General features: G+C 28.4%; 1 protein-coding gene across 4 annotated transcripts in view; it reads left to right on the top strand.

Annotated features, from left to right (window-relative positions):
• Positions 1 to 27,189, top strand: part of LOC107996024 (thyroid receptor-interacting protein 11) — a 59,059-nt gene that overhangs the window by 28,398 nt on the left and 3,472 nt on the right. For 3 of the 4 annotated variants that reach the window (XM_017053876.3, XM_017053875.3, XM_062071862.1), the window contains 6 exons: positions 18,429 to 18,596; positions 20,031 to 20,138; positions 20,793 to 21,204; positions 21,519 to 24,440; positions 24,554 to 24,657; positions 24,749 to 24,848. In XM_017053876.3, the coding sequence (XP_016909365.2) occupies positions 18,429 to 18,596; positions 20,031 to 20,138; positions 20,793 to 21,204; positions 21,519 to 24,440; positions 24,554 to 24,657; positions 24,749 to 24,848 (3,814 nt within the window). The remainder of the gene's footprint in view (positions 1 to 18,428; positions 18,597 to 20,030; positions 20,139 to 20,792; positions 21,205 to 21,518; positions 24,441 to 24,553; positions 24,658 to 24,748; positions 24,849 to 27,189) is intronic. The other variant, XM_017053877.3, reaches the window with a different exon arrangement.

The raw sequence follows: 27,189 nt of genomic DNA, 5'->3' as shown, positions 1-27,189 counted from the left end.
AAATTAAACGTAGAATTTTTATTTTCAAGATCAAATTATTATTGAAATAAAGATATTTAAGAAATATTTGAGTTATTAGTATTTTAATATATCAAAAAAATCAATATAAATTTAATACTATATATTTCATCGCATTGATTGAAAGAAAAACTTATTTGGAGAGGGTTAAAAGAGTCATCGCGATCCCGCGGTTGACCGCGAATCCAGTTCCCTTATCTTCAGTTGGAACTCGCTGAATGTCAACTTCTGAGTATACGCGAGACACGGTATATCTTTTCCATCTAGCTCGGTAACATAGCGAGAAGGGGGTGGATGGACTTACTTGGAAAGAACCGTGGGGGTGGGTGCAAAAGGAAGGAGAAGGAAAAAACGATGAGAACGTCGAGTCTCGTCGCAAACACACTTGTCGCTCTGCTGACTAATCGTTGGTCGTCTTCTAACTCCTCTATTTCGTAATCGTGTGTCCTGGATTGGAGACATTCACGCATCCGTTCGCGAAATTTTAGAGCCGATTTTGCTATACGCGCCGCGATAAAACCGAGATAAAGTGTGATAAAGAATATCGAAGATTCAGATATTTTATAATACGTGGTTTGTAATATTCGATAACTTTGTAGAAAGTTTCTTTGGAACTTGTTGACGTTCCATGGAAAATAAATGGTGAATATATTCGAGGATTTGTATTTGAATTTAAAAATATTGTGGATAATTTTTTAAAAGAAGCAATCACTATATATATATATTATTTTTATAGGTTTGAAATTTCGAATTTAATGTAAATTGGAATGAGTTGATACGTGATCAAAATTTCGAAGAATACAAAGAAGAAAATCAAAGAAGGGAAATTATTCAATTGCAAGAAATGGCAAATTGAAAATCCTCAGTGTTAAATCTTGAAAAAATATTGTTTTACATTATTTTGCATTATATTAGATTTGATCTAATAATTTCGTGAACGTGTTTCTTTATGGGGAATGTTCTCGCATTCGTTCGCGAAATTTAAGAACTGATTTCGTTAGCATTATAGAAACTGAGTGTGCAGTGTGATAAAGAATGTCGAAAACTCTGATATTTTATAAAAATATATTAAAGGGAGGTCTTGATGAAATATTTTTAAAAGCTGTGTTTAAATATTTTATGCTGATACTAATATATTAATATTTAGTATTTCGAATGAAATGTTAATTAATATCAAATTATACTTTTCAATGAAAAATTTAATTGTTAAATTCTGAATAATTTTAGAATCGACCATTTCATATGCAAACATCTAGTATTATTTATTTAATGAATCTCTAATATTACTTTTCTGACGTCTTTGCATTTATTACATCTCGTTCATGTTTAATTAATCGATTGGATATTGAAATGTATCAAATTCATTCTTTACAATACTTTAAATCCTTTATGTCGATTAAACCTTTCAATAAACTTCAATTTTTAATTTTTCATTCTAGAACAAATGTAAAAAAAAAAAATATCCAATTATGCGCAAAGTTCGCTCGAAGTTGATCAAAAATTGAAATTGTCTGACAATATTGAATTTCAACCTTTTTGTTTTTTTGCAAAAGCTCTCGTCTGCATTCGATTAATTACATTTCACATGGAAAACGTTTCGTCGTCAGTTATATTTAATCGAATATAAAATTGAACGAAACGATGTATAATAATCCCACGCAATGCGAGGATAAAAAAAAAGAAGACTTACCGTTTTGAAATATACATTCGTTTAAGAAGTTGGCGTGCTGATGCAACGAAAAAATTCAGGAATGAGAAGAGCGTAAAGATTCGTTTTTTACGACTCGATTCATCAGAGACGGAGATGACGCAATTTAGTGACCAACATTTATTACAATTATTCACTAAACCTTAAACCGCTATTGTAATGTTCACGATCGAAATAATTTCTACACTGGTGTTTTATGCTTCGAGGATTCGAGGACTTTGAAATTGTTATTTGAAACTTTGATTGAAAATAATCTACATTATATAATGTTATGGAAAAAATGTAGAATGTAAAAACAGCGGATAAAAAATATATAAATAAGAAAAGAATATTTTATTGCATTTGTAATAAGCAAATTGGATTTTTTTTTCTTTTATAATATATTATAAAACGTTCATTTTTATATTGAAATTAAGATAAGTCATATATATTTATTTTCTAATATAAGAAACTTACGTCGAATTAGAAATCATTATCCAATTTGAAAAAGATTTATTAACGGAAGAATAAAAAAAAAAAAAAGAAAGGCTTTTGCTACATCTTCTTACGAAATTAATACGTAAGTAGTCATTATCTAATATAATACTTATTGCATATGTATAAGACAGAAAAATTAATTTTAAAAATCCATGATTTATATTAATTAATATACATTTCTTCAATTTTTTTTAACACTGTATTCGTTACATTAATTTAATTTTCTATACCGATTAATTTCCAAATAATGATAATAATTCAATACAAATTTTGAATATTTAAAAAAATATTTATTATAATTGAGGAATTTTAAGTATATTCGTTGTAGGAATAAAAATATATCGGCAATAATTAATAATTAATTCAATCAATTTTACTTCTAATAAATCGATAAACAATTAAGAACGGGATAATTAAAATTTTTAAAAATTAATTATAAAAATGTATGATAGAAAAAGGAATTAGAAATAGATTGTTGAAATAATTATGAAAAAAATTAGCTTCCATATCTTCTCTTATTAGTAATTATATGTCAAAAAAGAAAAAAAAAAATTAAAATAATCATCACGATACAAAGTATAATCGTCATGCACAGCTAACAAATTTAATATTCTTCGAAATGTCACTGATTAAAATTCAGACACTCTGTAACATGAATGGTGGCCATCGTTGAGTTATGTCACTAGCATCGCGCGACATTATTACATCCGTACCGGTACAGGTACAATGTACTTACCTGGCGGAGTATTAGAGGTAGTGCATGTTAACCTGAAATACTGCACACATACGCATGCAATAAAGATAGGCGCTAAGTCTATTTCATAACGTAGCGAAACTTGATAATTCGCGAGACCGATTTGTACCGTGGTGTCCTCTTTAAAAATTGACCTTCTTCCCCGCTTGAATTGCCAAGAGTTTATCTCGCAGAGAACGATATATTTCTCTTATTCCTTACATGTGCGTTGGATAATAGAAATTTGTATTGTAATACTTATACTTTTTTATATATTTCGTAATTAGAAATACTAATTTTTATTATGTCATATATTTTGAAAATATTCCTTTTTTCTTTCTTTCAATTCTTTCTTAATATTTTTAATATTATAGATGATTTTAGATTGTAAAATTTTCTAGTTATTTCTTTTCCTTTCACGAGGAAATATTGCTGATTTTTTAACAATTCGTAAAACAATTCTCTTCTCTCTTAAAATTAATCCTAAAAAATATCTCGCTTTCATTTTCTCGTATATGGCAATAATGATCTTTATTTCCCAAAATAGCATTTGAAAAAGCATTTAATAAATAAATACACGATATTAAATCAACATTAAAGGACAGGTTCCACACTATTTTCTTGATTCAATCATCGCCGTAATTTCAGAAAATCCTGAAATGTTGAACAACTTTTACAACGTATCGATACAAGAATTCCTTGACCACTATGCTCACGTACTTACACACACGGGCAACATTTTAATTAAAGAGCTTAATGCAACACGATCGATTCTCAAAAGCAGAGCAGTTTCAGCGATGTAGGTCTTTGCCGTTATCCATTGTTTCCAGTGGATACAATACGCCTCTTCGCTGATACCTTTCAATTTTGAAAATTATATCGCTTTATCGACTCGTGTTTTTACACACGTGCACCTCGTTATATAACACAATTAACCTACATAGAACGCATGCAACAACGAGCGACAAATTTTACGGTGCTCTGAAGGGACATTAGTCGGAAACACATTATTCATAATCAGATTATGCGGATGTTTATGTAAATTCGTAAATTTTGATGGGCGCAAAAAATACAATAGAATTCAAGTAAAAAAATTGCCTATTTTCATATGAAGCTTATTATGAAACTATTCATCGTAGAAAAATTGTAAGAAGATATATGATGGATAGTAATTATTGATTTTTTCAATTATCATTAAAGGTAATGATCTAATATTTAAGAAGTAAAATGATTGAAAATGATTTATTCGTCAAATAAGATTTTAAAATTTATTTGCACATGTTTTCATTTAAAAAAAATATCCAATCTATTTAGAGAGCAAATAGTTGACAACAAACTCAAGCATCGTTTTAAGATAAATATTCTTTCCCTAAATTATTTTTTCGCTCCTACGTTTCACGTTGGTGCGCGTTCATTGTGCTAATTCGTTCGACTGTTTGCCTTTTCCCTTTTCATCGTGCACACAGATATACACGGTATGTAGGAGTAATTTTTCAAGGGGAAAGTAACAACCCGCATTGTGTGTCGTATAAATTCTCTTCATTTTGCAATCTGCTTTATGCTTATCCTTTCAATTTCAGCGATTTCACGCTTTTTACCGAGTCCCGTGGTAAATTTTCTTCTTCTTTTTTTTCTTTTTCTTTTTTCTTTTTTTTCTTTTTTTTTTCTCTTTTTTTTAATAATTCTCTCTACCACTGTTGTTGCTTCGAATAGACAAAGCGCTCTCCTTGAAAAATTTTACATAAATCTTCTTTTTTTAAAAAAATTATAATATATATCTTTTAAAATAATCTTTAAAATTTTAATATCCAAGATATTTAAATTATACATCATTTTTTTTATTTATTTTACTTATGGAATAATATTATTTTATATTATTTTAATAATTTGTAATTCGTATGAAAGAAGATAAAAAGATAGAGTAAAGATAAAAAGAAAGAGAAAGTACATTTATATGTATTCGTTTAAAATATCTTTAAATTAAAATTTAATATTCTGAATATCTGAATTCTTTATCGTTTTTTATTTTTACGATTCTTCGACGAGAAAAATGTTATTAAATATTCAAACATCCTTTGAATTACGATCGTGGAGATAATGCGGAAAGTTTTCACCATCAATCCGTTTTCTTCCTCGTTTCACTTGAAACTCTTAACTGACATTGGTGGAAAGCGAAAATTGATCGTCAAGATAAATAGACAAGAGATTAAAGGATCGAATTACAAAGTTTCCAATTCAATTTACTCCGTTCGCGATCAAATTCATCAAAATCAAACTCGACACTCGCTTGACACTCGCACTTAATAACTTTCTTCTGTACAAAAACGATTTGGAATATAAAAAGATATGTATTAACGTTTCTTTTTTAAATTTTCTTTTAAAAATTCGAAATACGAAAATTATTTTAAATATTCAATCTCAAAAGCTATCAGAACATTCATATCGACTTATTACATACATTTCACATAGCACCAGAATTGATCACAGAATTCCTTTTACAATTTTTTCTAACTATAATCTCTAACCAATAATTTTCTAATATTTTAAAAATAATATCTCTCCAGAGAAGAAATCGCAGAAAGCTAGGAGCAATTTCGGTGTCAGACGAAAAATTCCAAAAAAATCCACACTTGTATCGAAAAGTTTGCAAAGAATCTGTGTTTCTATGAAATGACAAGCAATTTCATGCCGACTACAAAGTCGAAACGCAAAATTCGAACGGTTAAACAGCGAGACACCTCGCGTTGGTGTCTGGTTGGCAATTATATCGAACAAAAACGGGAGAAAATGGGAAAGAAAGGGAATTACCATCAGAACAGGCAGACAAGTAGCGCAAGGAGGTCACGATAAGAAGCGGGTATAACCAAAGGTTCCCCCGTTTCCCTCCACCTAGATACGTCACTCCAGGTATCAGGAATAACGAACGTTCGAGCATTCAGCCACTCGGTGCATTGTTCGCACTGCAAATATTAGCTGCGGTCTCGAGTGCGGCTCGGGATATTTCTATCTGCTGGTGGTCTCTCCCGTAAATTTACCGTATAATCTACGTTTCCTTCCTTTGAAATGTAAGATTGCACGCGATTACGATCAGGGCACATTTCATTTACTTTTGTGTCAAGGGGGAGAGGGAAAGTAAGGAATAAATTATTTTCGTATTATTATAATTTTAACTTTTTTGAGATTAGTGGGATGATAAGAAAATAAATAACAAGAAATCGAAGAAAACTATCTGGAAAGAGAAAGGGGAATAAATTATTTTCATGAACATCGGTGAACATAATTTAATATAATTAAATATTTTGAGATTAGTAGGATAATATTCGAAAAAGAATCATTTATTTTTTCGAATAGATAATAGATGAGAAGTTGACTGATATATGTCTGAAATGTGAGATGATCGTAATTATATCGAATTTATATAAATGAATAAAAATAAATATTACTATTTAATTATTGCTACAAGCAAGATTTTGAAAACGACTTCAGAAAAAGAAAGTTGAAGATAATCGATATGCTATAGAATTTTAATTACTTTGTGAATGCCATAAGATTAATGAGATTGAAAATCACTGATCCGTATCAATATTTCCCAACTGATGTGAATATCTTCAAGTGTGTAGCTGTGAAAGTTTCATTAAAATTTGACATAAAAAAAATTATTTAATATTTTAAAGCAGTCAATACTCATAATCAAAATATGTTATCATTTTAAAAAAGTAAAAATTACGATGTGCTGTAAAAAAATCTAATTAATTTCAAAAATTGGAAAAGATTGATTTACATTTATAAACAATTTTATTCGAATGTTTCATATGAGACCAAAAATTTCATTCAGACTTATCTGATACGAATTTAACAACTATATTACAATTTCTCGTTTAATCGCCCATAATACTCAACTATTCTATCTGTCAATTAAAATAATCCAATTGATGTTAACATTCACCTAACTCGAAGCCCGCACGAGACATAATTGCCTCTTCAATGGCAATCGATGAATGCAATTTCTAACCCCGACCTGCATTTTACTTCAATCACGTTATAACCAAAGACGATCAGTTCATTAATTAATTGTACAATTTAATTTTCAATCAAATTCGTTTATGATTGACGAATCAAAGCTTGATAAAATTAATTTTAAAATAATATTGGCAAAATATTTAAAAATTTTAATGTGAACGATGTAAATAAATTTCGATGCGGGAAATACGGTATTTACACAGACTGTCGCGTTTATTTTATTTTCACAATTGCAAAACAATTCATTTGCTTTTATAAATTTATCCTTTTTTTACATATAATTAAATAAATAATATTTGAATTAAAATTTGCTTCGCGTTGTAATAAAATGAATATTTGTTTTTAATATTGTCAAAGCTATCAAATTTATCAATGTACAACAAATTTTACATTTTTTGTTCTTATAATTAATAGAACGTGTTGATGCTTTTATCACTTAATTAATTTTTATATAATAATATTAATGAATATCAACATTTCCTAATTGTTATCACGTAGCACATATAAAATATGGATAATCTATTTATTTTATGCGCATATATATATATTTTTTCATACTTTAGACAAAATTTTTTAAATGTCCTCGATCTATCAACTTTAATCTGACTAATTTTTAACTCGCTTAGAGACACTCTCGACATCTAACTAAAAGAATCGAACTATCCTCTCTAACGATTAATTTTTATTTGTCAATCAAGTGAAGAATAATTCGTGATGTAATAGAGCTAACGTAAATCAGAGGTAGAACGAACGTTTGTTAGGCACATCGAAATGAAGAGCAGAGGATTCGAACGAGGCGTGCAATTAACGAAATCTCTCGTCCCAGAAATGGTATTGATATACGTGAGATGAAACGAAAGCGTATGTAAACGGGCAATCACTGATTGCATATAATTGTTCCGTGTGCCACACGATTACGCGTAATCCCGTGCATGTTACAAAATGTATTTATTACGTGATTCTCGCGCAAGAAATGCGGTTAATAATTACATCCAATCGCAAATGATGAGGGTAATTATTAAGAGTGCTGTTGACCAAATCGATAAAAATTACGAGGAAGATTTTTTTTTTATTTCTGTAATTATTAAAGATACGAAGAAGCTGCTTTTAACAAAATTAATGTTGATTTTTAATGAAATGTTTTATTTTTTATTACACAACTTTCATCCTTTAATTTTATTTTATTGCATAAATACTAAAAATAAATGAATACTGTAATTATAATTCTATAGTATATTCTTTTGGTAGATTTCAGATTTTTTTTTTGCATATTTTCATATTATTTTTTGTAAAATTAGTCTTATAATTATCAATAATATTCATAATTAATACATTATTACAATTATTATTATTTATTAATTATATAATCTTTATTTTTTGATTTCGCCTAATTTATTCGTTATTAAAATATCGTAAATATTTTAATAATTATTATCAAATATTAATTGGTAGAATTTTAATAATTATAGTTTGCATTATAATGATTTTGTAATATAATATAAAACGGTCTGATCTTTTAAAACTTCGACGACAATTTGATACTTTGCTTCCTAGGTTTTTTTTTTTTTTTTTCTTTGAATGAAGGAATATGACTGTTCATTTGCATATCTATTTTTTTATCTTATATTATCTTTCATATATTAAATTAAATTTACAATCACAAAGACTCGACAATATCGAATTGCGTAGCATGTGTCTCGCTTGAGTTTCGTTTAATTTTATCCACGTTGCTTATAGTGGAGAAATAACAACGAAGATACTCGATCATCAATTGAAAACATAATATAGTTTCTAGCTGCGACACGCGTCCACCAACAGTTTTCATAACTGTCGATTCTTGTCTCTCGATGTTTGATCGTTCATCCGATCGAATATACAGGATGAGTCAGATATATGTGTGTGTTAATATCTCAAAAAGTAAATCTACGCACTAAAATAAATAAAAATTTTCATGTGTCATTTGTTCATTTGCTGAAATAATCGTATAATTAAAAAATATATAATTTTAGAGACAATTATTTTCAAGTTAATTACAGCAAATAAGCAATATGTTTTGTACATTTTTATTTTCCAGATGATTAAAGAAAATACTCAATACTTTCAACAAATGCTATTGTATATCTCCTTGTGTGGAATTAACATCAAAAGATCTACTTCACTTTATCCAAGGAGAACATCTTTGCAAAGATAGTCACACAATAAAGGACGTATGTTAACGTATAAAACGTAGTTTATACGTCAGCATATAAAGCATTCTTAATAATTGTCTTATTAACTCGAAAATTAAATTATATAATGTATAGAATATAAGTATATTTTATATTTTTTATTTAAAATGTAAATTCATCCCTTGAAATGTTGACGTGTATCTTCGTGAATGATTATGTAAAATTTTGCATGATGTGAAAAAGAGCCGCCAATGACAAAGAAATTCCGTATCATTGAAACAAAGCATATGGACACGTACAAACGATGTGACGCAAGTTTTATTACAGTCTGTGTTGACATAGCTCTCGCATTAGAATATCGAGTAGCATCTGCACGAATTTAAACGTCGCAGTTCAACCGTCTTCTTCATCGCGAGTCCCCCATTCGAAAATTATATCGAAGAAGGAAATATTGAAAGATCTGATCGATCGGAGTTGAGCGATATCTGACGAATATCTGGTCACGTCGTTCGATTGATTTTTGTTCGCGATGATAACGTTCTTTGATGTGGACAAGAGTTTTAACTCGAAATAAAAAATATTATATTATTCTTTTCAAGTTTTAAAATAATTTTTTCGACAAGACGAGAATATACGATATACTTGGAAAGATTAATTATCTATCTTATATCTCTATTATCAATTTTTGAAGGGAACGAATTTTATTTGCTATGAGACATTGAAATATATTATTTAGTAGAGATTAAAGTAAGGTACATTTCTACCAGCAAGCTGATAGAAACTTCCTTTCCCACGGTTGTTATCAGTAACTACAGCATTTAGTTTCAGGATGTCTCTTCGATAAGGTGACACAGTTACACACGAATCATTCAGAAATAGGATTATTCGTGTTTTTATTATTGAATAAATATTCAGTGTATAGAAAAAATTTAATATACTCGTACTTTTTGAAATTTAAAATGTAATCCTGATCGATTGAATATAACTTGGATCTTCTATAAATTGAATATTATTTATCTTCTCTTAAAATTCTTTTCTTGTTATTAAATGTTAAATTGTTTGAGAATCGTAAATTAAATTTTAAAAATATTGTATAAGAAACTTGAATAGATCTTGTTGCATCGTTTTTTTTTTTTTTTTTTTATTAAGCATCAATTACTAATTAAATCTTTTTAGACCGCAAAAAGAAATAAGTACTATTTGTAGAATGGATTAGAATACACGTGTCCTTGCTACACGTGATTCACTTGGAGTGCGGTGATCAATATACATTTAATGGTGCTCGAATGACTCGTCACCATGTTTGAGGTTCTGTGACGTCATTTATCTGTACAAGATTATAATTACTGTTTAGAGACCTCGAAGTTACATCCACAATCCATATAAAACAAGGTTTCATTTTCCACATTGAATATCTTCGCTTATAATTCTTCGATCCACGATCTTGACTTATTTCCACTTACGCTAATAGATATCTATTAAGATTATGATAGATCAAGAAACATATAAGGAAAAGATGTATAATTTCAATTATATATTATAATTATATATAGTATGTAAGTCTTATTTTTTAATGTTTTTAATTAAAAAAAAATAGAATTAATTAATTTTTATTTTAATCATGATATTAATATAATTTTTAGAATATAAAAACGATTTTCTTTTATTTTTTTTACAAAATTTAATCAACTTAAGAAAATATACATTTTATTATTTAAAGACATTTATGAGATATTATTTGTCTCATGATCTTTTATGATTTTATTAAAAAATATGTTATAATAATGTATGCAATTTTAAGTAATAATTATTAGATTTTCTAAATCACGGTATTAAAATAATTGGTATTAAAATAAAATAGACTTGTCACAAAATGTATAAATTTTAAGTGATAAGTTTAATTCATTATTTCTTCAATTTATTATTTAAAGTGTCATGTAAATATTGATTTTAGCTTGAATTAGGAAATTCAATAAACGTTAAAACGAAAATAACATTGCAAACAAAGCTCATAAATGATATCTGTTGTATGATATAATCAGTTTATTCCTTATCATCCTATAATATTTATCCAAAATTATATTATCATATCTTTGATATAGCGAATCATTTTTAAAATTAAAATCAATTTTTTCAATTTGATATATTTTTTCAAAATTCAATATTTATAAAATCTTAAATTTCTGCAAGAAAATTAATCTATTTATAGATTGTAGAAATTATATGAAGTTTATTCTTTTTTTTTCTTTAAAGAATTAATTGTGATTGTATAAATAATTGTATTAATATAGTCACAACTAAATACACATAAAATTATAGAATTAAAATTTTTTAATTATATTTTCATATCTCTGTAATATCATTTGTAAAATGTAATAAAATCAAGAGAAAAGTACATGATTTATTTTTATCTTATTGCAATCATTCAAATAATTGCACACTGCACACGTTATCTCATAACGTCTCATAAGCCTAAGCAAAAACGGAAAATTTATTAAATGATAATCATATAAAAGTATTTAATCAAAAATTCCATTTTCTTATCCGAAAAGGTGTGGCACTTGCAACAAACTTATTACTTACTGATAATTTCTTTTTGTCAGTATTTATCTACTGAGATAAATTACTTATAGAATTATTTTTATATTAAATTTTTATCATTAATTCTAATATTCGAAATAATATATATTTCCTTTATATCATTTATCTTTTCACAAAAATTGCATGGATCTTATAACTATAAAACATTCAAAATTTCTTTTTGTATTTTTTTATTGATAGTTATATTTACAATTTATATTTTATTACTTATAGTTATTAATATCTGCAATAGCTTGACCTTGTTTTATTTATCTTTTCTAATAAAATTTCATATCTCTTTTTTCTAATAAAAGTTTTTATTATTCAAATAATCATAAATGATAATAAATATCTATCCTATAATTATATATATCTATTCCTTTTAAATAATATAACTACATACATATAACAAAAATAATAAAAATTATATTATTATGTCTGATATATATATATATATAATTTGAATACATTTCCACTCACTCATTTATTTAAATAATAATAATTTTTAATTATGAAAGGCAAGTTATGATTTTAATTTCAAAAATAAAGTTTCTTACTAATGCTTAGCGCAGACTATTTTAAAATAATTAACGCCAATTTTATTACAAAGTGATTTCACAATCTTCGAAATCGTTCAAATAATTAAGAATAGAGACGTTAATTTTTTATTTTTTTTTAAATTCGCTAATTAAATTATGTTTATGAAATTCTATTTTAAAAAAATTAATTTATAACCATGTCATCAGCTTTCTTTATCTTTTAATATCAATAAACAGCTTAAAAAACATATGCATCTATAAATCTATGTCATTGTGTCTACACATTCACGATCTGCATCAAAGGTTGATACAATAGATAAAATAAATATTTTTTTTTTTTGAAACGTGTAAAGCAAATAGATATTGACCACTATGTTGGAAAACAGAAAATTATTATCATTCTATTTCATCATAGACGGTTTACTTTATAAAGAAAAAATTGTATTTTTTTACAGTAATACAAAAAACCAAATTACCGTTTATTTATTTATTCATTTTTTATAGCTCTTTATATGAATTCAATGATGAACATATGGACATTTAATAAATTTTTTATTGATTCAATTTTATAATAAAAATATATTGTAGAAATCAAATATCAGAAATTTGATAATATTGAAAAATATTGAAATTGTAATGGAAAAATTACTATTCCAATATATATTTCCATGTATTTCCATATATAATTAAATGCTTGTCTCCATGAATTAAAATTAAAATAGATTTTAATACAATAATAAATTAAAGTCTAATTAAAATATCTATATTATTCACATATAATAATTTTTTATTTAATTAAAAGAAATAATACAATCAACTTCCTATTTCATCATTTCATTATTCTCTTTCATCTAACAAAAGAATTCTTTTATTTATATATTTTTAGTCTATAATCAATGTGATTCGTGTGCAAAATACCCGATAAAAACTTGTTGTCTCTTCAATTAATTCAATCAAATTTCGATCGGCGATATCGGTGATCTCTTTTTATCTTGTAATTTCCCTTAATGCGAGGTAAATGCATTGTAAGATCGTATCAGATATATCATTTCCCTCGTTTTCATTTTCCAAATAATAATTTTTAATGAATTACATGCAATATCTTTTCGCAAAGATGATATTGTAATCATAAATATGTGTGAAGTGAAATTAACACATCTCTTAATGTTATACGTTTTTTTGAAAAAGATTAACGTTTTACCATATATAATAATAAATGAAAAATATATCAATCATGAATATATCAACAGAACGAGCCCTTAATTCGATGCATAAATTGCGTAGCATTTTTTTTTCCAAACGACCCTGGAATCTTCTCCCTGTCAATCTTAACATATCATATGTTCAAGGTGAAATAAACGTATAAACAGACCGTAATGGAAAAAAAAAAAAAAAAAAGAAAAAAAAAGGAAACTTTTGTCGTGTAAGACTGTATGCAAGTCAAACGATGCATTATTCCTTGACCTGACCTAACGGAGACTCCTTTCATATTCATTAGAGTTGCGCTCCCCTTTGGGTACGAGGCGCCTGCATGTTTGTAAGAATACAATGTTTCAGCCCAACTTTTTTTTTTTCACGCAACTGCTTTTTTCTGACATATTTTGTCTTGGTTATTTCTAAAAATAGACGTGTTAATTCTTTTTTTTTTATTATTATTATTATTATTATTCATCTGTCGATTCGTATCTCTAAGAATATTATTAACAAGATAATAAAATTGCGATAATCGGTAATTGGTATGAGAATGAAGATATATACACGAGATGTGTTGATATAAAATGAGAAAATTGTGTTTCTTAAAGATCGAATCAAAATTTAAGAAGAGAATTATATTTTCTTTTTTTTTTTTTTCTTTATAATGAAAGTTTTAGAATTCAGGTTAATTAGGGGAACACACAATCGTTTAGGAAGATTGATGTATTACAAGATTACGCAACAAGTTTAAGTTTTATATTCTCACATTATTGGAAAAAGGGGAAATTGAAAATTATTTAAATTATTTCTTTCTCTTCGCGCTAAAATCGGGGTTATATTCCGGGGGCAAAAGGACTGTTTATCGCGGGCAGGATCGATTTAAAAAAATATCAGTCGGAGGCAGGCAAGACAGATGCATAACGCGCGTGCATCGATTACCATTTCGACAGTGTGCATCGAAAGCTTTTCAGTATCAGTCGCATATCTGAGAGGGTCGTATGAATAATATGCATCGATGCGACACCAAACTGTTCCAACATATGCATCGACGAATTGATTTTTGTTTATTCAAATTACTTTACAAAAAAAAGACAGGAAAGATCATGGAAATATTCCGTCCTCTTGCGTATCAATCTTTGGAAAATTTAAACAAAAAATATAACTAAATACGTATCATCATAATTTACATAATAATGATTAATAATTTTTCATTGAATATTATAATTTTTTCTTCATGTTGAATCGATTTTCCAAGGATGTGTTATATGATTCTTCAATGTTAACACTGTGGAAAAATTACAACTCGTTAAATTAATTACTTTGTATAAAACGAGCTCTTTTTTTTTCTTAAAAATTATAACGAGAGCGTTAATATAAAATATTGAGAGAATCGATTTTAAAGGTTAAAACAATCACGAAAGCAATTACTATAATTAATTGTAAGCAATTCAAGTTTGCTTTAGATAAAGTGAGACAAGAGATGGAGTAAGATGGCGCTTTGACGAAGATACAGTTATCTTGCTCTATCTCATTTCGCCTAATGCAAACTCAATTGCTTTATAAACTTATAAATAAATTTCAACCGATATTTTTGCATACGTTTGTATTCGATTTAATCCTCAAGATCAATTCTCAAAAAATATTCTATGAATTATTATCCACATCCCATACACAATACATTTTTGCCTAACATTTTTGCTCTATTCTTTTTACTATTATTTACTTCTTTTTACTGGTGGCAAAGAAGAAAACGTAGGATTTGTCTGGAGTAGGCGAAGAATTGACTTTTAGATGAAAGAACTTTGGGCAGCATAAAGCCCGGTCGAAAGATGAATCTTTGCTTCCCCTGTCGAGATGGGAGAAACTTATGGTAGGTTAAAAACCTATTTGTAGTCTTTTGTCAGGGTTATGCGTGGACACAATGACAACCCATTGAATAATTTGTATAGAATTATGGTAATGCATGGCGAAGGACTTTCGAATCAATTGACAAGCTATTTCTCTCTATTGACTCTTGACCAAAGGAATTTCCACATTTTTCGAAACAATCCTTACGAGTGTCCCTGTAAATTTATTTTTTTCAGGGATAATAATCTGTTTTACAATTTAAATTGGATGTGGCGTTCATTAACGAGGCATTGTAAGTTTTGAAACAATTGTTTTTCCCTTTTTCTCAAGCGAGTTATAGTTGAGCGCATTATAAAATTTCGTGACTCGCTTTTGAATTATTTTTCTATTCATGAAGTTATTGTAATTTATTAAATCTGACTTTATTAGATTACTTCTCTATGGTTTATGCTATTTAGGTTTGAAATTATTCAATCATCTGATATTTCTTCATGTTTGAAACATATAATTGCGCATTTATTACATAGAGAACGATAGAGAACGAAAGACGCATTATTATTCAATTATTATTAACTATTAATAGAAATAATATATATATATATTCGTTCGTATTTCACTTTAAACTTTTATCTTATTATTTTGAATATGAAAATTATCCATCATATAGGAAATAATAAAAAAATAAATATATTTCTAAGAATAAATTATTATTATCCACACTATTACGTTTAATAAAATAATTCCACTAAACAAATTGAAAAAATTTTGAAATTTTGAAATATCTATCTCTTTCACGTTATATATACAGTGATTCGCCAATAAATAAATAAAAATATAAATTCAAAAGGAAAAAAGCTTTTCAGTTAGCTTATCAATAACCTAGTTTCCTCGACAATTGAAAACAAATATATACACTTTTAACCGTTCTCATTTCAAATATAAAAATTATTAAATAGATAAATAGATAAAATAATAAAAAACGAAAGGCACACGAGCGAATACAACCCGTTCGTTCAACGATCCTCGGTTCTAAACTATCTAAAGGACCCGTTACATTTATATCATAAAATACAATTCGAACAAACTTCGAACCGTAACAACTTTGAAAAGAAGAGAAAAGAAAAGAAGGAAATAAAAACAGAGATAAAAAGGAAACGAGATTGCAATTTATCCAGCACGCGTTTTCAATAACAAATTTAATTTACCGTATCTGGCGGTGCGAATTGAATTAAATTGAGATATCCGATCGGCTTTTGCATAGATAAAAACAACAGGCGAAATATGCATGGAACACGTGAGAGAGTACACGAGGGGTTACATAATCGAGGCAATTTCTATGGAATGACAAGGCTTTTATAAGGTCTCAATTCACCGTAAAATCTTGACATCCTTTCCCGCATCGGGTGCGGGCAATTTGAAAAACCGAATGTATCTTCAATGTCGTTTTTCTTTCTCTTCCTCAAAGAGACTGATCATAATTTCGATTGCATAAGTGCGCCCATCCCCGCTACTCTTTTTTATTTTTTCCCAGTTTTCTCTCTCTCTCTCTCTCTCTCCTCTCCTTTCGCACGAGACCATGGTCGCAGCAACAACGTCTATGCTAGGTTGCATTGTTCATTGGCATACGAGATACTTATGTAAACCTGTGTAACAATCATAAGTTAGTAATCATATACGCTGCTTACCAGTTGGTCACATCCTGCTTCGAGTCAAAAAGTTGCAGAGAAACGTCAGTGTGGCACGATTCATGATGCAATGTTTTGACAATTGGGTATATTGAATTTAGGATTGTGTATCTACTATATATTGTATATTTAACGATGCAAGTTAAATATCAATATCATTGACATCAATGATCCATTGTATTCATAATCAGATTTATATTAATTTTATAAAAATATTCGCATGTTTTTACTAATTATAAAAATCGAAAACTTACTCATAGTTTGGATACGTTCGTTAAATCTTATAAAATACTTGAATTTCAAAAAGCAAGTAGCTAGATTCATACATTTACAGGATAGGAAAGTTCCGATTAAAGTATTATTATTCGGAAAGATTCGAGTTAAAATATATAAAGCATTATATTCACCAAAGTGCTTACTTATTTATCTTTATAAATTTTTATTTATAAAGAATTCGAACTTCTTTTAATTTATTGAATAAATAAAACTGTAATTCAATTTGTTAATATCTTAAAGCAGATTTGTCAATAACATTCGTTACTCAATGTATCTATATTAAATGTAGATTACATTTGTATAAATAAAGAATATTTTGACCTAAATTAATTTCTTAAAATACATTTTATTGATCGTAATTTTTTTTAAAAATATATTATAATATAAGCATTTATTATTTTAACTTCAATTAATCGTTTATTAATTTCTTAAGATCTAATTATTAATTTAATTAATTTAGGAGAAAAAAATTAATAGATTATTTGATATAAATTAATAATAATACGATTCTTTAATATTTCTCTGAAATTCATAAGTCACTCGAAAAATGATCTCCACTATTTTTTACGCGATATAATCGCGAGTTTCCTCTCCGATAAAAATTACTCGCATCCGACATGGCCATTGAAATGTCATGGTACGTTACGATTTGCCGATCTATTCGTCTCGATAAATAATATTTTCTTGTGATTAAAACACGTGTGACACTTTTTTTTTGTACGTGTGTATGTCTTGCGAATTATCGCTCGTTTTCGTAAGAATTGTTACAAGACATTTGAATTTTCAATCGAACCACATGTTTGCTAATGCACCGATGCATATCTTGCTTTCGAAAGATCATCGGGATCTATTTAAAAGATCTTTGTGAATTTTTTTTTTAATTCTATCTCTTTGATATAATAGTGGCTCCTGTATAATTTTATCTTGCATCTTTGCATGATAAAATATGAACGTATCATAAAATAACGATTAATCGTCGAAATTGTTCACAATTATGTTTATTTAGTAGAAATGTAATGTATGTGAAATACGTCGATTGGGAAATTTATAATATCTTCGATGTATATTACGTTTAATGAGATTGGAAGAGAATTATTTGTTATGAGCTTCTGTCAAATAATGAATAAAATGCTGGATTTCGGATTATTATTATTTGTAATTTCAATGATCTGTTCGTTGCAGAACGATAATAATCAAGATGATGAGGGCGAAGTATTTTTTTGGGACCCGCCGTCCGCGAAAAATCGAAATTCGAAAAATCAGAACCACGTACGACAGTTGCAAGAACAATTGGTACAAGCCACCATGAAGATACGAGATTTAGAAGCCGAAGTTAAACGCATTCAAAAGGTAAAGTATTCTATGCGTACAAATTTAATATTTTTAACAAAATTTCTTTCTGTTCTTGCTAATATATATCAAATACAATCGAAAAAATTAAATTTAAAATCTTAAAATCTTATTCAACGATGGGAAAAATTCTAATATTGGGACAAACAAATCTGCATTGATAACGAAAGTTTTGAAAAAATTTTTTATAAACATTTTCTACTCAATTTTATCAATAATTATTATTAGTATATCTTCAAATTAATGAGAATGATTAATGAGGATATATTAATTATTAAAAAAAATATAATTTAATCACGATAAATAATAAATAAATTACAAGAATCGAGACAAATTGTAAATAAATGACTAGCGACAAAAAAAATAACAGTTTAATACATTCTTAAAAAATTACCGGCGCTACTCGTACATATAATATTTTCATAGCTCCCTGTCCATTTAATAATCGCATTGTCTTCTCTGTCCCACTAAACATAAATGGTATAATTACTGATGCAATTGTTTTCAGATAATTGCGTTTAATTTTAACTCGGTACCGACGTTTTACGCACATACACATGTGACAACACATGTCATTACGCATTATCTTCAATCAATATCGTATCACTGCCATCTTATTGATTCAAAATATAACGCGTAACATAATCAATTTACTATTACTGTTTTTTCTAAAATTGCATAATAGATGTAAATGTTGACACATTTTCTACCTCGTTTTACCACTTTACTTTGTGATATTTCATCCTAAGAAATTTTAATCCATTCCATTGTTAAAAATATACGATGAATTTTAATTCACAAATTTGTAATTATTTTTTAATTTTAATTTTAAATTTCATATTACGTGTACTTTTATTTACATGGTCTTAATTATTATTTAATTATGGCGGATAAATATTTACATTAAGCGATATAATTACATTCAATAACAATTTTTATTAGAATAGTACATAAAAATGTTTTTCAACATCTATGATTCTGTTTGTAAATGACATAAACTAAATTATAGGAAGTTACTTTACTGCATAAAAATATACAAATATGTATGCAAAAATGTAAAATTTTTTAACTTGAAATTGTATTTTGAAGAAAATCAAGTTCGAAATAACAGACATTGAACACATTTGGTTAGAAATTGGTCGAATTTACATATATTCGAAGAATTTTCAAACTCAATTTTCTTCAATTTTAAACAAAAAAGTTATTATTTATTCTGTTCTATTTTACATGAATCTTCATTTATAAAATAATTTTGATTTATTCGATTATTTTATTTTTATTGATTCAGAATTTAGAAAAGTATTCTTTTTTTACGTACTTTGTAAATATGTTTAATATATTAATAAATGAATAATGAAGAGAAATAAAATACATATGTCATAAAGAAAAAAATTTAACTGTCGTTGTAAAATTTCTAATAATTATTCATTTCAGGTTAACAATTCCTCCTTGAAAGATGAATTAACCGATGGACATCAGAAAGCAGAATTCTTGAGAGCGAAACAGGATATGGTGAATCGTATAATACAAATGGAAGAAAAGGTATTAGAATTTGATAAAGACAAATCGAAAGTATAATTTATTCTCTTTCAGTCGATTGAAAAGTATGTTTCGACCTTCGTTATGTATTAGCATGATTAAGAAGCATTCCTAGTGAATCATTACGTTTAATCAAACAAATTTGAGATTACTAATATGTCTATGTAACAGATGGTTATACAAATAACAAATTTGAATAAAAGGATGTTATGAAATTGAATTCGACACTATAATACTTTGGATCACTTTATTTTAAACGGCACAGTGTATTTAAAGACTTAAATCTGGTCAAATAAAACAAACGATCCAACACGAAGATATTTATTATTATTAACTGTTAACACTATACTAATGATTCTTACACACTAAGAATATAACAAGTGGTAGTTAAGCACGTGCAAGTGTTTTACTAATTGTTTGCATACTTATTATGAAATAAAATCCAATACCTTTTTTTAGACACGAATTAATATTACGTTACAAAGACTTTTTATAATCAAAAATCCTCTATTCTTTTCCTTAAATTTATTCTTATAAATATTTTGTCCAATATAGAATAGATTTCAATCGATACAAAAGGAATAATTATATTTTCTTGATTAAAAAAAAAAAAATATTCTCGATCAAATGAGCATCGTAATATCGTGTGTTAATTAGAGTCGAGAAGCTGAGAGGAATACGAAACGCATGCAATCGGATGAAACAGCGTTGATCAACGATTTCCGCATGGTGTTGTCCAAATTGAACTCTCTCGAGAAGCTGGATTTAGTTCGAAGTGCGCTAAAAGCGCTGGAAACCGAAAACGAGAAATACAGCGAGGCTAATAAACAAGAGAAATCCGACTTCGACGAAAAGTTTAAGAGACCGAGCACTGTCACCCACGAATCCGTTCCGTTGAAGCCTAATTTCAGCGTGAACTCGGAGAATCACGTGAGACACGATGGATTTATCGAGGCCTCGAGCAACAGGGAAATGGAATTATACAAGAAAATCGAGGAGCTTCAAGAAGAGAATAAAAGATTGTTCACCAGTGTCGAGGAACTCGATCAGCAACACGAAGAATCGATAGGTAATGATATAAATCATTCACAATTATATCTTAAGGAAATTTTTCTTAATTTTAATACATACATAGTACTTTTTCAAAGATCAAATGATTTTTTTAAGTTTTATTTTTAATCCTTTGATTTTACATTATGGTATTTAGATATTATTTTTTTCCAAGATGCAAATTTTAGATTTAAGAATTTTTATACAAATGCATCGCATTAATTTTGACTTATCATTGTTTATGAATTAATACAGTATATCGATCTGAAGTGATTGATTATAACAGATATAATGGAAAGATTAGTTTTAATTAATTATCTCTTCATTCCGTAGAAAAACTGTTATCTCTCAAGGAGGAAGTTGAAAAGAAACATCAGTGCCTTCAAAACGCTTACGAACAGCTTTACGTAGACTACAATCAGGCTCAAGATAAGGTCGTCCAATTGGAAGGTAAACTTAAGGAATCAAGCACGTTGATACGAACAGAAACTGTTCCATGTTTCGTGCAAACTAATAGTTTAGAATATGTAGATAAATGTATCCAGACAAGTGATCCAGAAATGAAAGTGAGTGCAGAAACGATCGAGGTGCGGGACAAGAGAATTGACTTGAACAAATTAACCAAGAGAGTGAAGGATATTTTGAAGAGCTCTTTCGTCGAGATAGAACCGGACGAGTCGATTTTCGAGACCCTGGCGAAGGAGTACATAGACGTGAAATGGAAGAAAGATGTGGTGGAGAAATGGGTGTCGGAGTTGAACAGAGAGTTGAAAGGGGTCGTAGAAATGAAGGATGACCTGCAAATGGAGTGTAACATTAAACAGACTCATATCGACACGCTGTTGCAGGAGATCGAAGATTTAAAATTAAATTTACCGCCCATACCTGAGGCGAATGAGGAACGAGTCGTCTCTTTGGAATCGGAAATCGAATCGTTGAACGAGGAAGTGAAACATCTTCAAGCGGAGAATTCCGTGCTGCGTAAGAAGAACTCGTTGCGAAAGAAAAACGCTGTTATACGCGGTGTCGGCCCGAACGAAACCCGATTAAAGGCTCAAGGTAGCGCGACGACCACGTCTCAAACTAGGAAACAAGGAAAATTGGAAAATATTCCGGAGGATATAGAGGACACGTTCAACACGATGGAAACCCTGAATCGAAAGTTGAACGTGACGTTGGACGAGAACGACGAGTTACGAAGAAAGATAGATCTGTTGGAGGGCACGGAGAAGGAGATGCAGGAACAATTGAGGATGTCGTTGGAGAGGTGCAAAGATTTGGACGGAAATATCGAATTGATCGAGGAGTTGAAACACGATCTTGAGAATACGAGGCGAGAATTAAAAACGTCTACCTCTAACACGAGGCAATTGGAAAACACGTTGGCGCAAATTCGAGGCACGAAGGATGAGATTCAAAAGGAAAACGAGGAATTATCTCGGAGGAATGAACAATTAGAAACGGAGATCTCGCAGTGGCGTGAAAGCAATTCAGAGACGGGGGGTAACGATACGTTGAGAGATCTTCAGGAACAATTGAACAGAACTAATCGAGAGAAAGATGATTTGGAGTATGATATATTAAACATGAGGAAAGAATTGGACGAGGCATTTAATCGGATAGACGCGAAAGAGGATTGCATAGTGAGATTGAGCCAAGAAAATGAAAGTTTAACGAAAGAGAAGAATTCCCTGTTAGAACAGTTGACTGCCATTCAAGACGATTCCAACGATAAGATAGATTTGGTGAGCACGGAAAAGTCTCTGTTGGAACAGGAAATGTCGGAATTGAAAGAACGAGTGGCGAGTAAGGAGAAAATGTTGAGTGAAATTAGAGAAGAATTACGCGAGGCGGAAGAAAGGTATGCGAAATTAGAGAGTGATTATTTTTCAATGAATAAAGCAATGGAAAAGTTACAATTGGAAAACGAAAATTTGCAAAATGAAATAAAAAAACACGAGGAATTAAAGAATGAATTTGAGATTAACCAGTTAACTGAAAAATTAAGTTCCATGCAAAATGATCATGCTCAATTGATGAACGAAGTGGAGACTTTACGTTTGAGGGAGAGGGAATTGACAAAGTTACAAGAAAATTTTGCAACTGTCACGGAAGAGAACAAAACTTTAAAGAGCGAATACGAAGTAATTCGGGATAATTATAAGAAATTGGAATACGACGTAGCATGTCTACAAGAGGAGAAAAAGGAATTATTAAATCGTATAAATGAAAATGCCTATGACAACGAGAAACAACAAATTGCAGCGTGTTTAGAGGAAGAGAAACGTCAAAACGATGTTCTGAAAAACGAAAATAGCAAATTAATCGCGGAGATTACGGATATACGAAAGAAAATGCAAGACGCTATCGAGGGTTATAAGGAATCGGTTGATATGGGTAAACAAACGATAGAAAGTCTGTCTCACCTTATTAAAGAAAAAGACGAAGAAATCAATGGCCTTAAAAATGCGCTTCATCTTGCTAAAAATAACGAAGAAACGTCGGATCATTTTTCGACTATAAAGAACGAAAGGGACGAACTCGTGAAACTTGTAACCATCAAGCACAATGAAAGTCTGCAATATCATGGAGAAATCCAAAGGTTAACGCAACTGTTGAACGAGCAAACATCGCAGATTCAGAGTTTATTAGCAGAGAAGGATATACATTTATCTGATCTGAAGGAGAAAGATGCTCAACTTTTGTGGACGAACAACGAGTTGCAAGCAGTCCAACAGCGTTTGAGAAACGCTGAAGACTCGAGCAGCGGGGCAATTTGTGGGATCGTCGAGCATTCAACGCAAACATCAGAAATTGAGATTCTCACTGAGAAGTGTAACGCGTTAGAAGCAGCTCTAATTCAAGAACAATCGAACAACAGAATGTTGCAGAATCAACTTGGCGAAAGTCAGAGCAAAGAAGCGAACGCCGCGAAAGAATTAGAAAGGCTAAGATCGCATTTGGTTGAAATGGAATCGAATTACACGGAGGATGCTTTGCTTGCTGAAGAAGGACGAAAAGAATTGGAAGCGAAACTACAGCAAGCTGAGGAAAAGTTGAAGACCAGTTCGAATGTGTATACTTCTGCTAATATAAGAGCAAATCAACAAGTGGAAACATTGCAACAACAAATGGTATTGATTGTTCAACAAAGGGATGATATACAAAATAAATTATCCGTTGCTGAGGACAAGATCCTATCCCAAACTGCGTCTTTGACCAATTTACAAATTGTCCTAGAACAATTCCAACAAGGTAATTCAAACAATTTCGTAGTTTTTACGAGCAACATAAAATATTATGAAATATTGTTGCTTATTATCGTCATTTATAACAATAATTGATAATTTGTAATTAATAACTTTTAGATAAAGAAAAAGATATCATAGCAGCAACAGAAAGAATTCAATCTAAATTAAAAGAATCTTATAAAAAAAGGGAAGAGTTAACCAATGATGTTACAAATCTTAAGGTATATTTATATAATTATGTATAAACGTTAAAAATATTATTTCTCTAATATTTAATGTGAAAGTATATAATTGTTCGGTAATTGTTAATAGGAACAATTAGCTGAAGCTAAAGAATGTTTACAAGCAGCATCCAGATTAAGCGAGCAACTTGATAAAAAAACAGAACGTATCGAACAACTAAGCCAAGAAGGTATTCGATTCTACTATTGTTATAAAGTATTATATTTGCCTGCATCTTGTTTTTTTTTTTTTTTTTTTTTACATTTCGCATGATTAGCATTTTTTCTTTTTCTTTTTTTTTCTTTTTTTTTCTTTTTTTTTTTTTTGTAATTAAAAATTTCTTCGATCGTTGTTTATCGATAGCAAGCTCGTGTAATCTTTATACGATCGCAAGGAAACATCATATTTGCAAATTCATGTAAAATCAATTCATATATTTAATGTAACTAATTTTGAAATATGTCAGATATATATAATTTTCGAAAACTATTAATTTAAAATAAGTGAATAATATGTACATGTGTGTAAGCACTTCTTTGGTGTGGATATGTAATCCCGGGATTTTTATACAATTTACAAAATGAAATTGCAAGTAACAATAAGCTAGAAATATTCTAAAGATTTTAATTCTTTAGTGTCAAAGCTTCATATTGTTTAATTATAAAAATTTGCAATATAAATTGCTGTAACATCAACATCAGTATTGAATGTTATCGTATTTGAGAATAATTTGCTTTAATTTTTTATAATAATTTTATTATACTAAATATATCATTTTATTTTTTACTTTAACATATAATTATATGAAATTCGTAAGTGAATTATTCTCATATAATTTAGACTGAAAGAAAAGCATAATATATTTAAATTAAATAGCAAATATTTTTGTAGTATATGTTTTAATTTTTTACTAATATATAAAATAATAACTGCACAAATTTTGCATCATAAGTGATCATATGTGCTATGAGAAGTATTAATGTCAAAATATTAATGAACATAAAAATCAGTGTATTGTGTGGAAGTGCATTGGATCAATATATTGAATTATTTAAAATTCTTTATTTGTAAAAATTAGGAAAGCACATGCGATAAATTTATGAAAACAAAAAAAATTTATTACCGTTTAATAGCTTGTTTTTACACGAAATATCACACTTTCTAATTACAATTTATGCACTGAAATGGTGAAATGGTTAAATCCCACTTTATTATCATCAGTTTGAGTGTGACCTGTGACTAATCTGCAAAAAGCAAACACATAAATAATCCGGTGATGTAGTCAAATATCAGCTGGTAATTCTGGGATTTTGACAATAACCCAGGATTCTTGCTGGTATCCGGCTACGAACTGGACGATCGCCTTAGCGCACTAAATCACATCTTCGTTGGCTCATGCATTGCCACTGGTGCTGGTACTATCTTCTGTTTTTCTAAATATAAATTCTTATCTACTAACATATGAAGTATTGCTAGTCAGCACGAAAGTAAAAAATTTTATTGTATGGCAATTTTTTGTTTATATTTAATTATATTTTCCATTTAATCTGTCACATTTTTTTATTCATATCATTAAAATTTATATTGATATTGATATTATATTGTAAAAATTTTTTATATACATTTACATCTAATAATTGCTAATTTTTTTTCAATTTATACAATTAGATTGTTAATATATACGTAATATATAATTTAATAATTATAAATTAAATCTTTTAATAAAAAATTATATGTAAATTCTTAATTGTACTATCTATCACTAAATTTGCAATAATATTGTATAAAAAGATTAAATTGACATAATAATATATAAGGATATATGTACTTTTGTAATTATTTTAATGGCATTATGCTATTTATAAATGTGTAAATAAGATGAATCATATATTTTTAATTAATAAATTTTGTTTAATAAACATCCAAATACATAATAGATAAACTAAGATATTCAATCGTATGTATATTGAAATAATATATGTAACATAAACATAAATCTTTATAAACATAAAATTTGGTAGCGTTGGAGTGGGTAATCTCATGCGGTAACTGTGAGTGTGTGAATTGTAAAAGCTCATATTACCTCGTGGGGTTTCCCACCCGTTACCATTATCCTACAAGGATGAAAAAATGTATTTGAAAGATTTCATTTTGCTAACTATCATGTATATTATATTCTTTTGTCTTTTCTTATTAATGGTTTTTGAAAAATCAACTTTCAAATTTAACATTGATACCTTTAATAATGCTAATATTATATTCTATACATAAACTATTTTAAGCTTATTATAATATAGCCATTTCAAATTATATTAATTTGTAAGATAAAATACGTGATTTTATTTGTAAAGAATTTCAATGAAATTATATTAGGATAGTTGTTCTATTTTAATGTAATGTAATGTATTGTAACATACTATACTAAAGTATACATTACTATTAATATAGCTTTCTTACTTTTAGTAGCATGCGTCATAGTTTGCTAGTATGGCATGATAAGTGAAGAATGCAGCATGAGCAACTAAGACATG

Source organism: Apis cerana, linkage group LG2 (assembly GCF_029169275.1).
Source record: "Apis cerana isolate GH-2021 linkage group LG2, AcerK_1.0, whole genome shotgun sequence".
Classification (NCBI taxonomy): domain Eukaryota; kingdom Metazoa; phylum Arthropoda; class Insecta; order Hymenoptera; family Apidae; genus Apis; species Apis cerana.
Note: the sequence above shows the minus strand (reverse complement) of the source record. Positions and strands in the feature narration are given on the sequence as shown.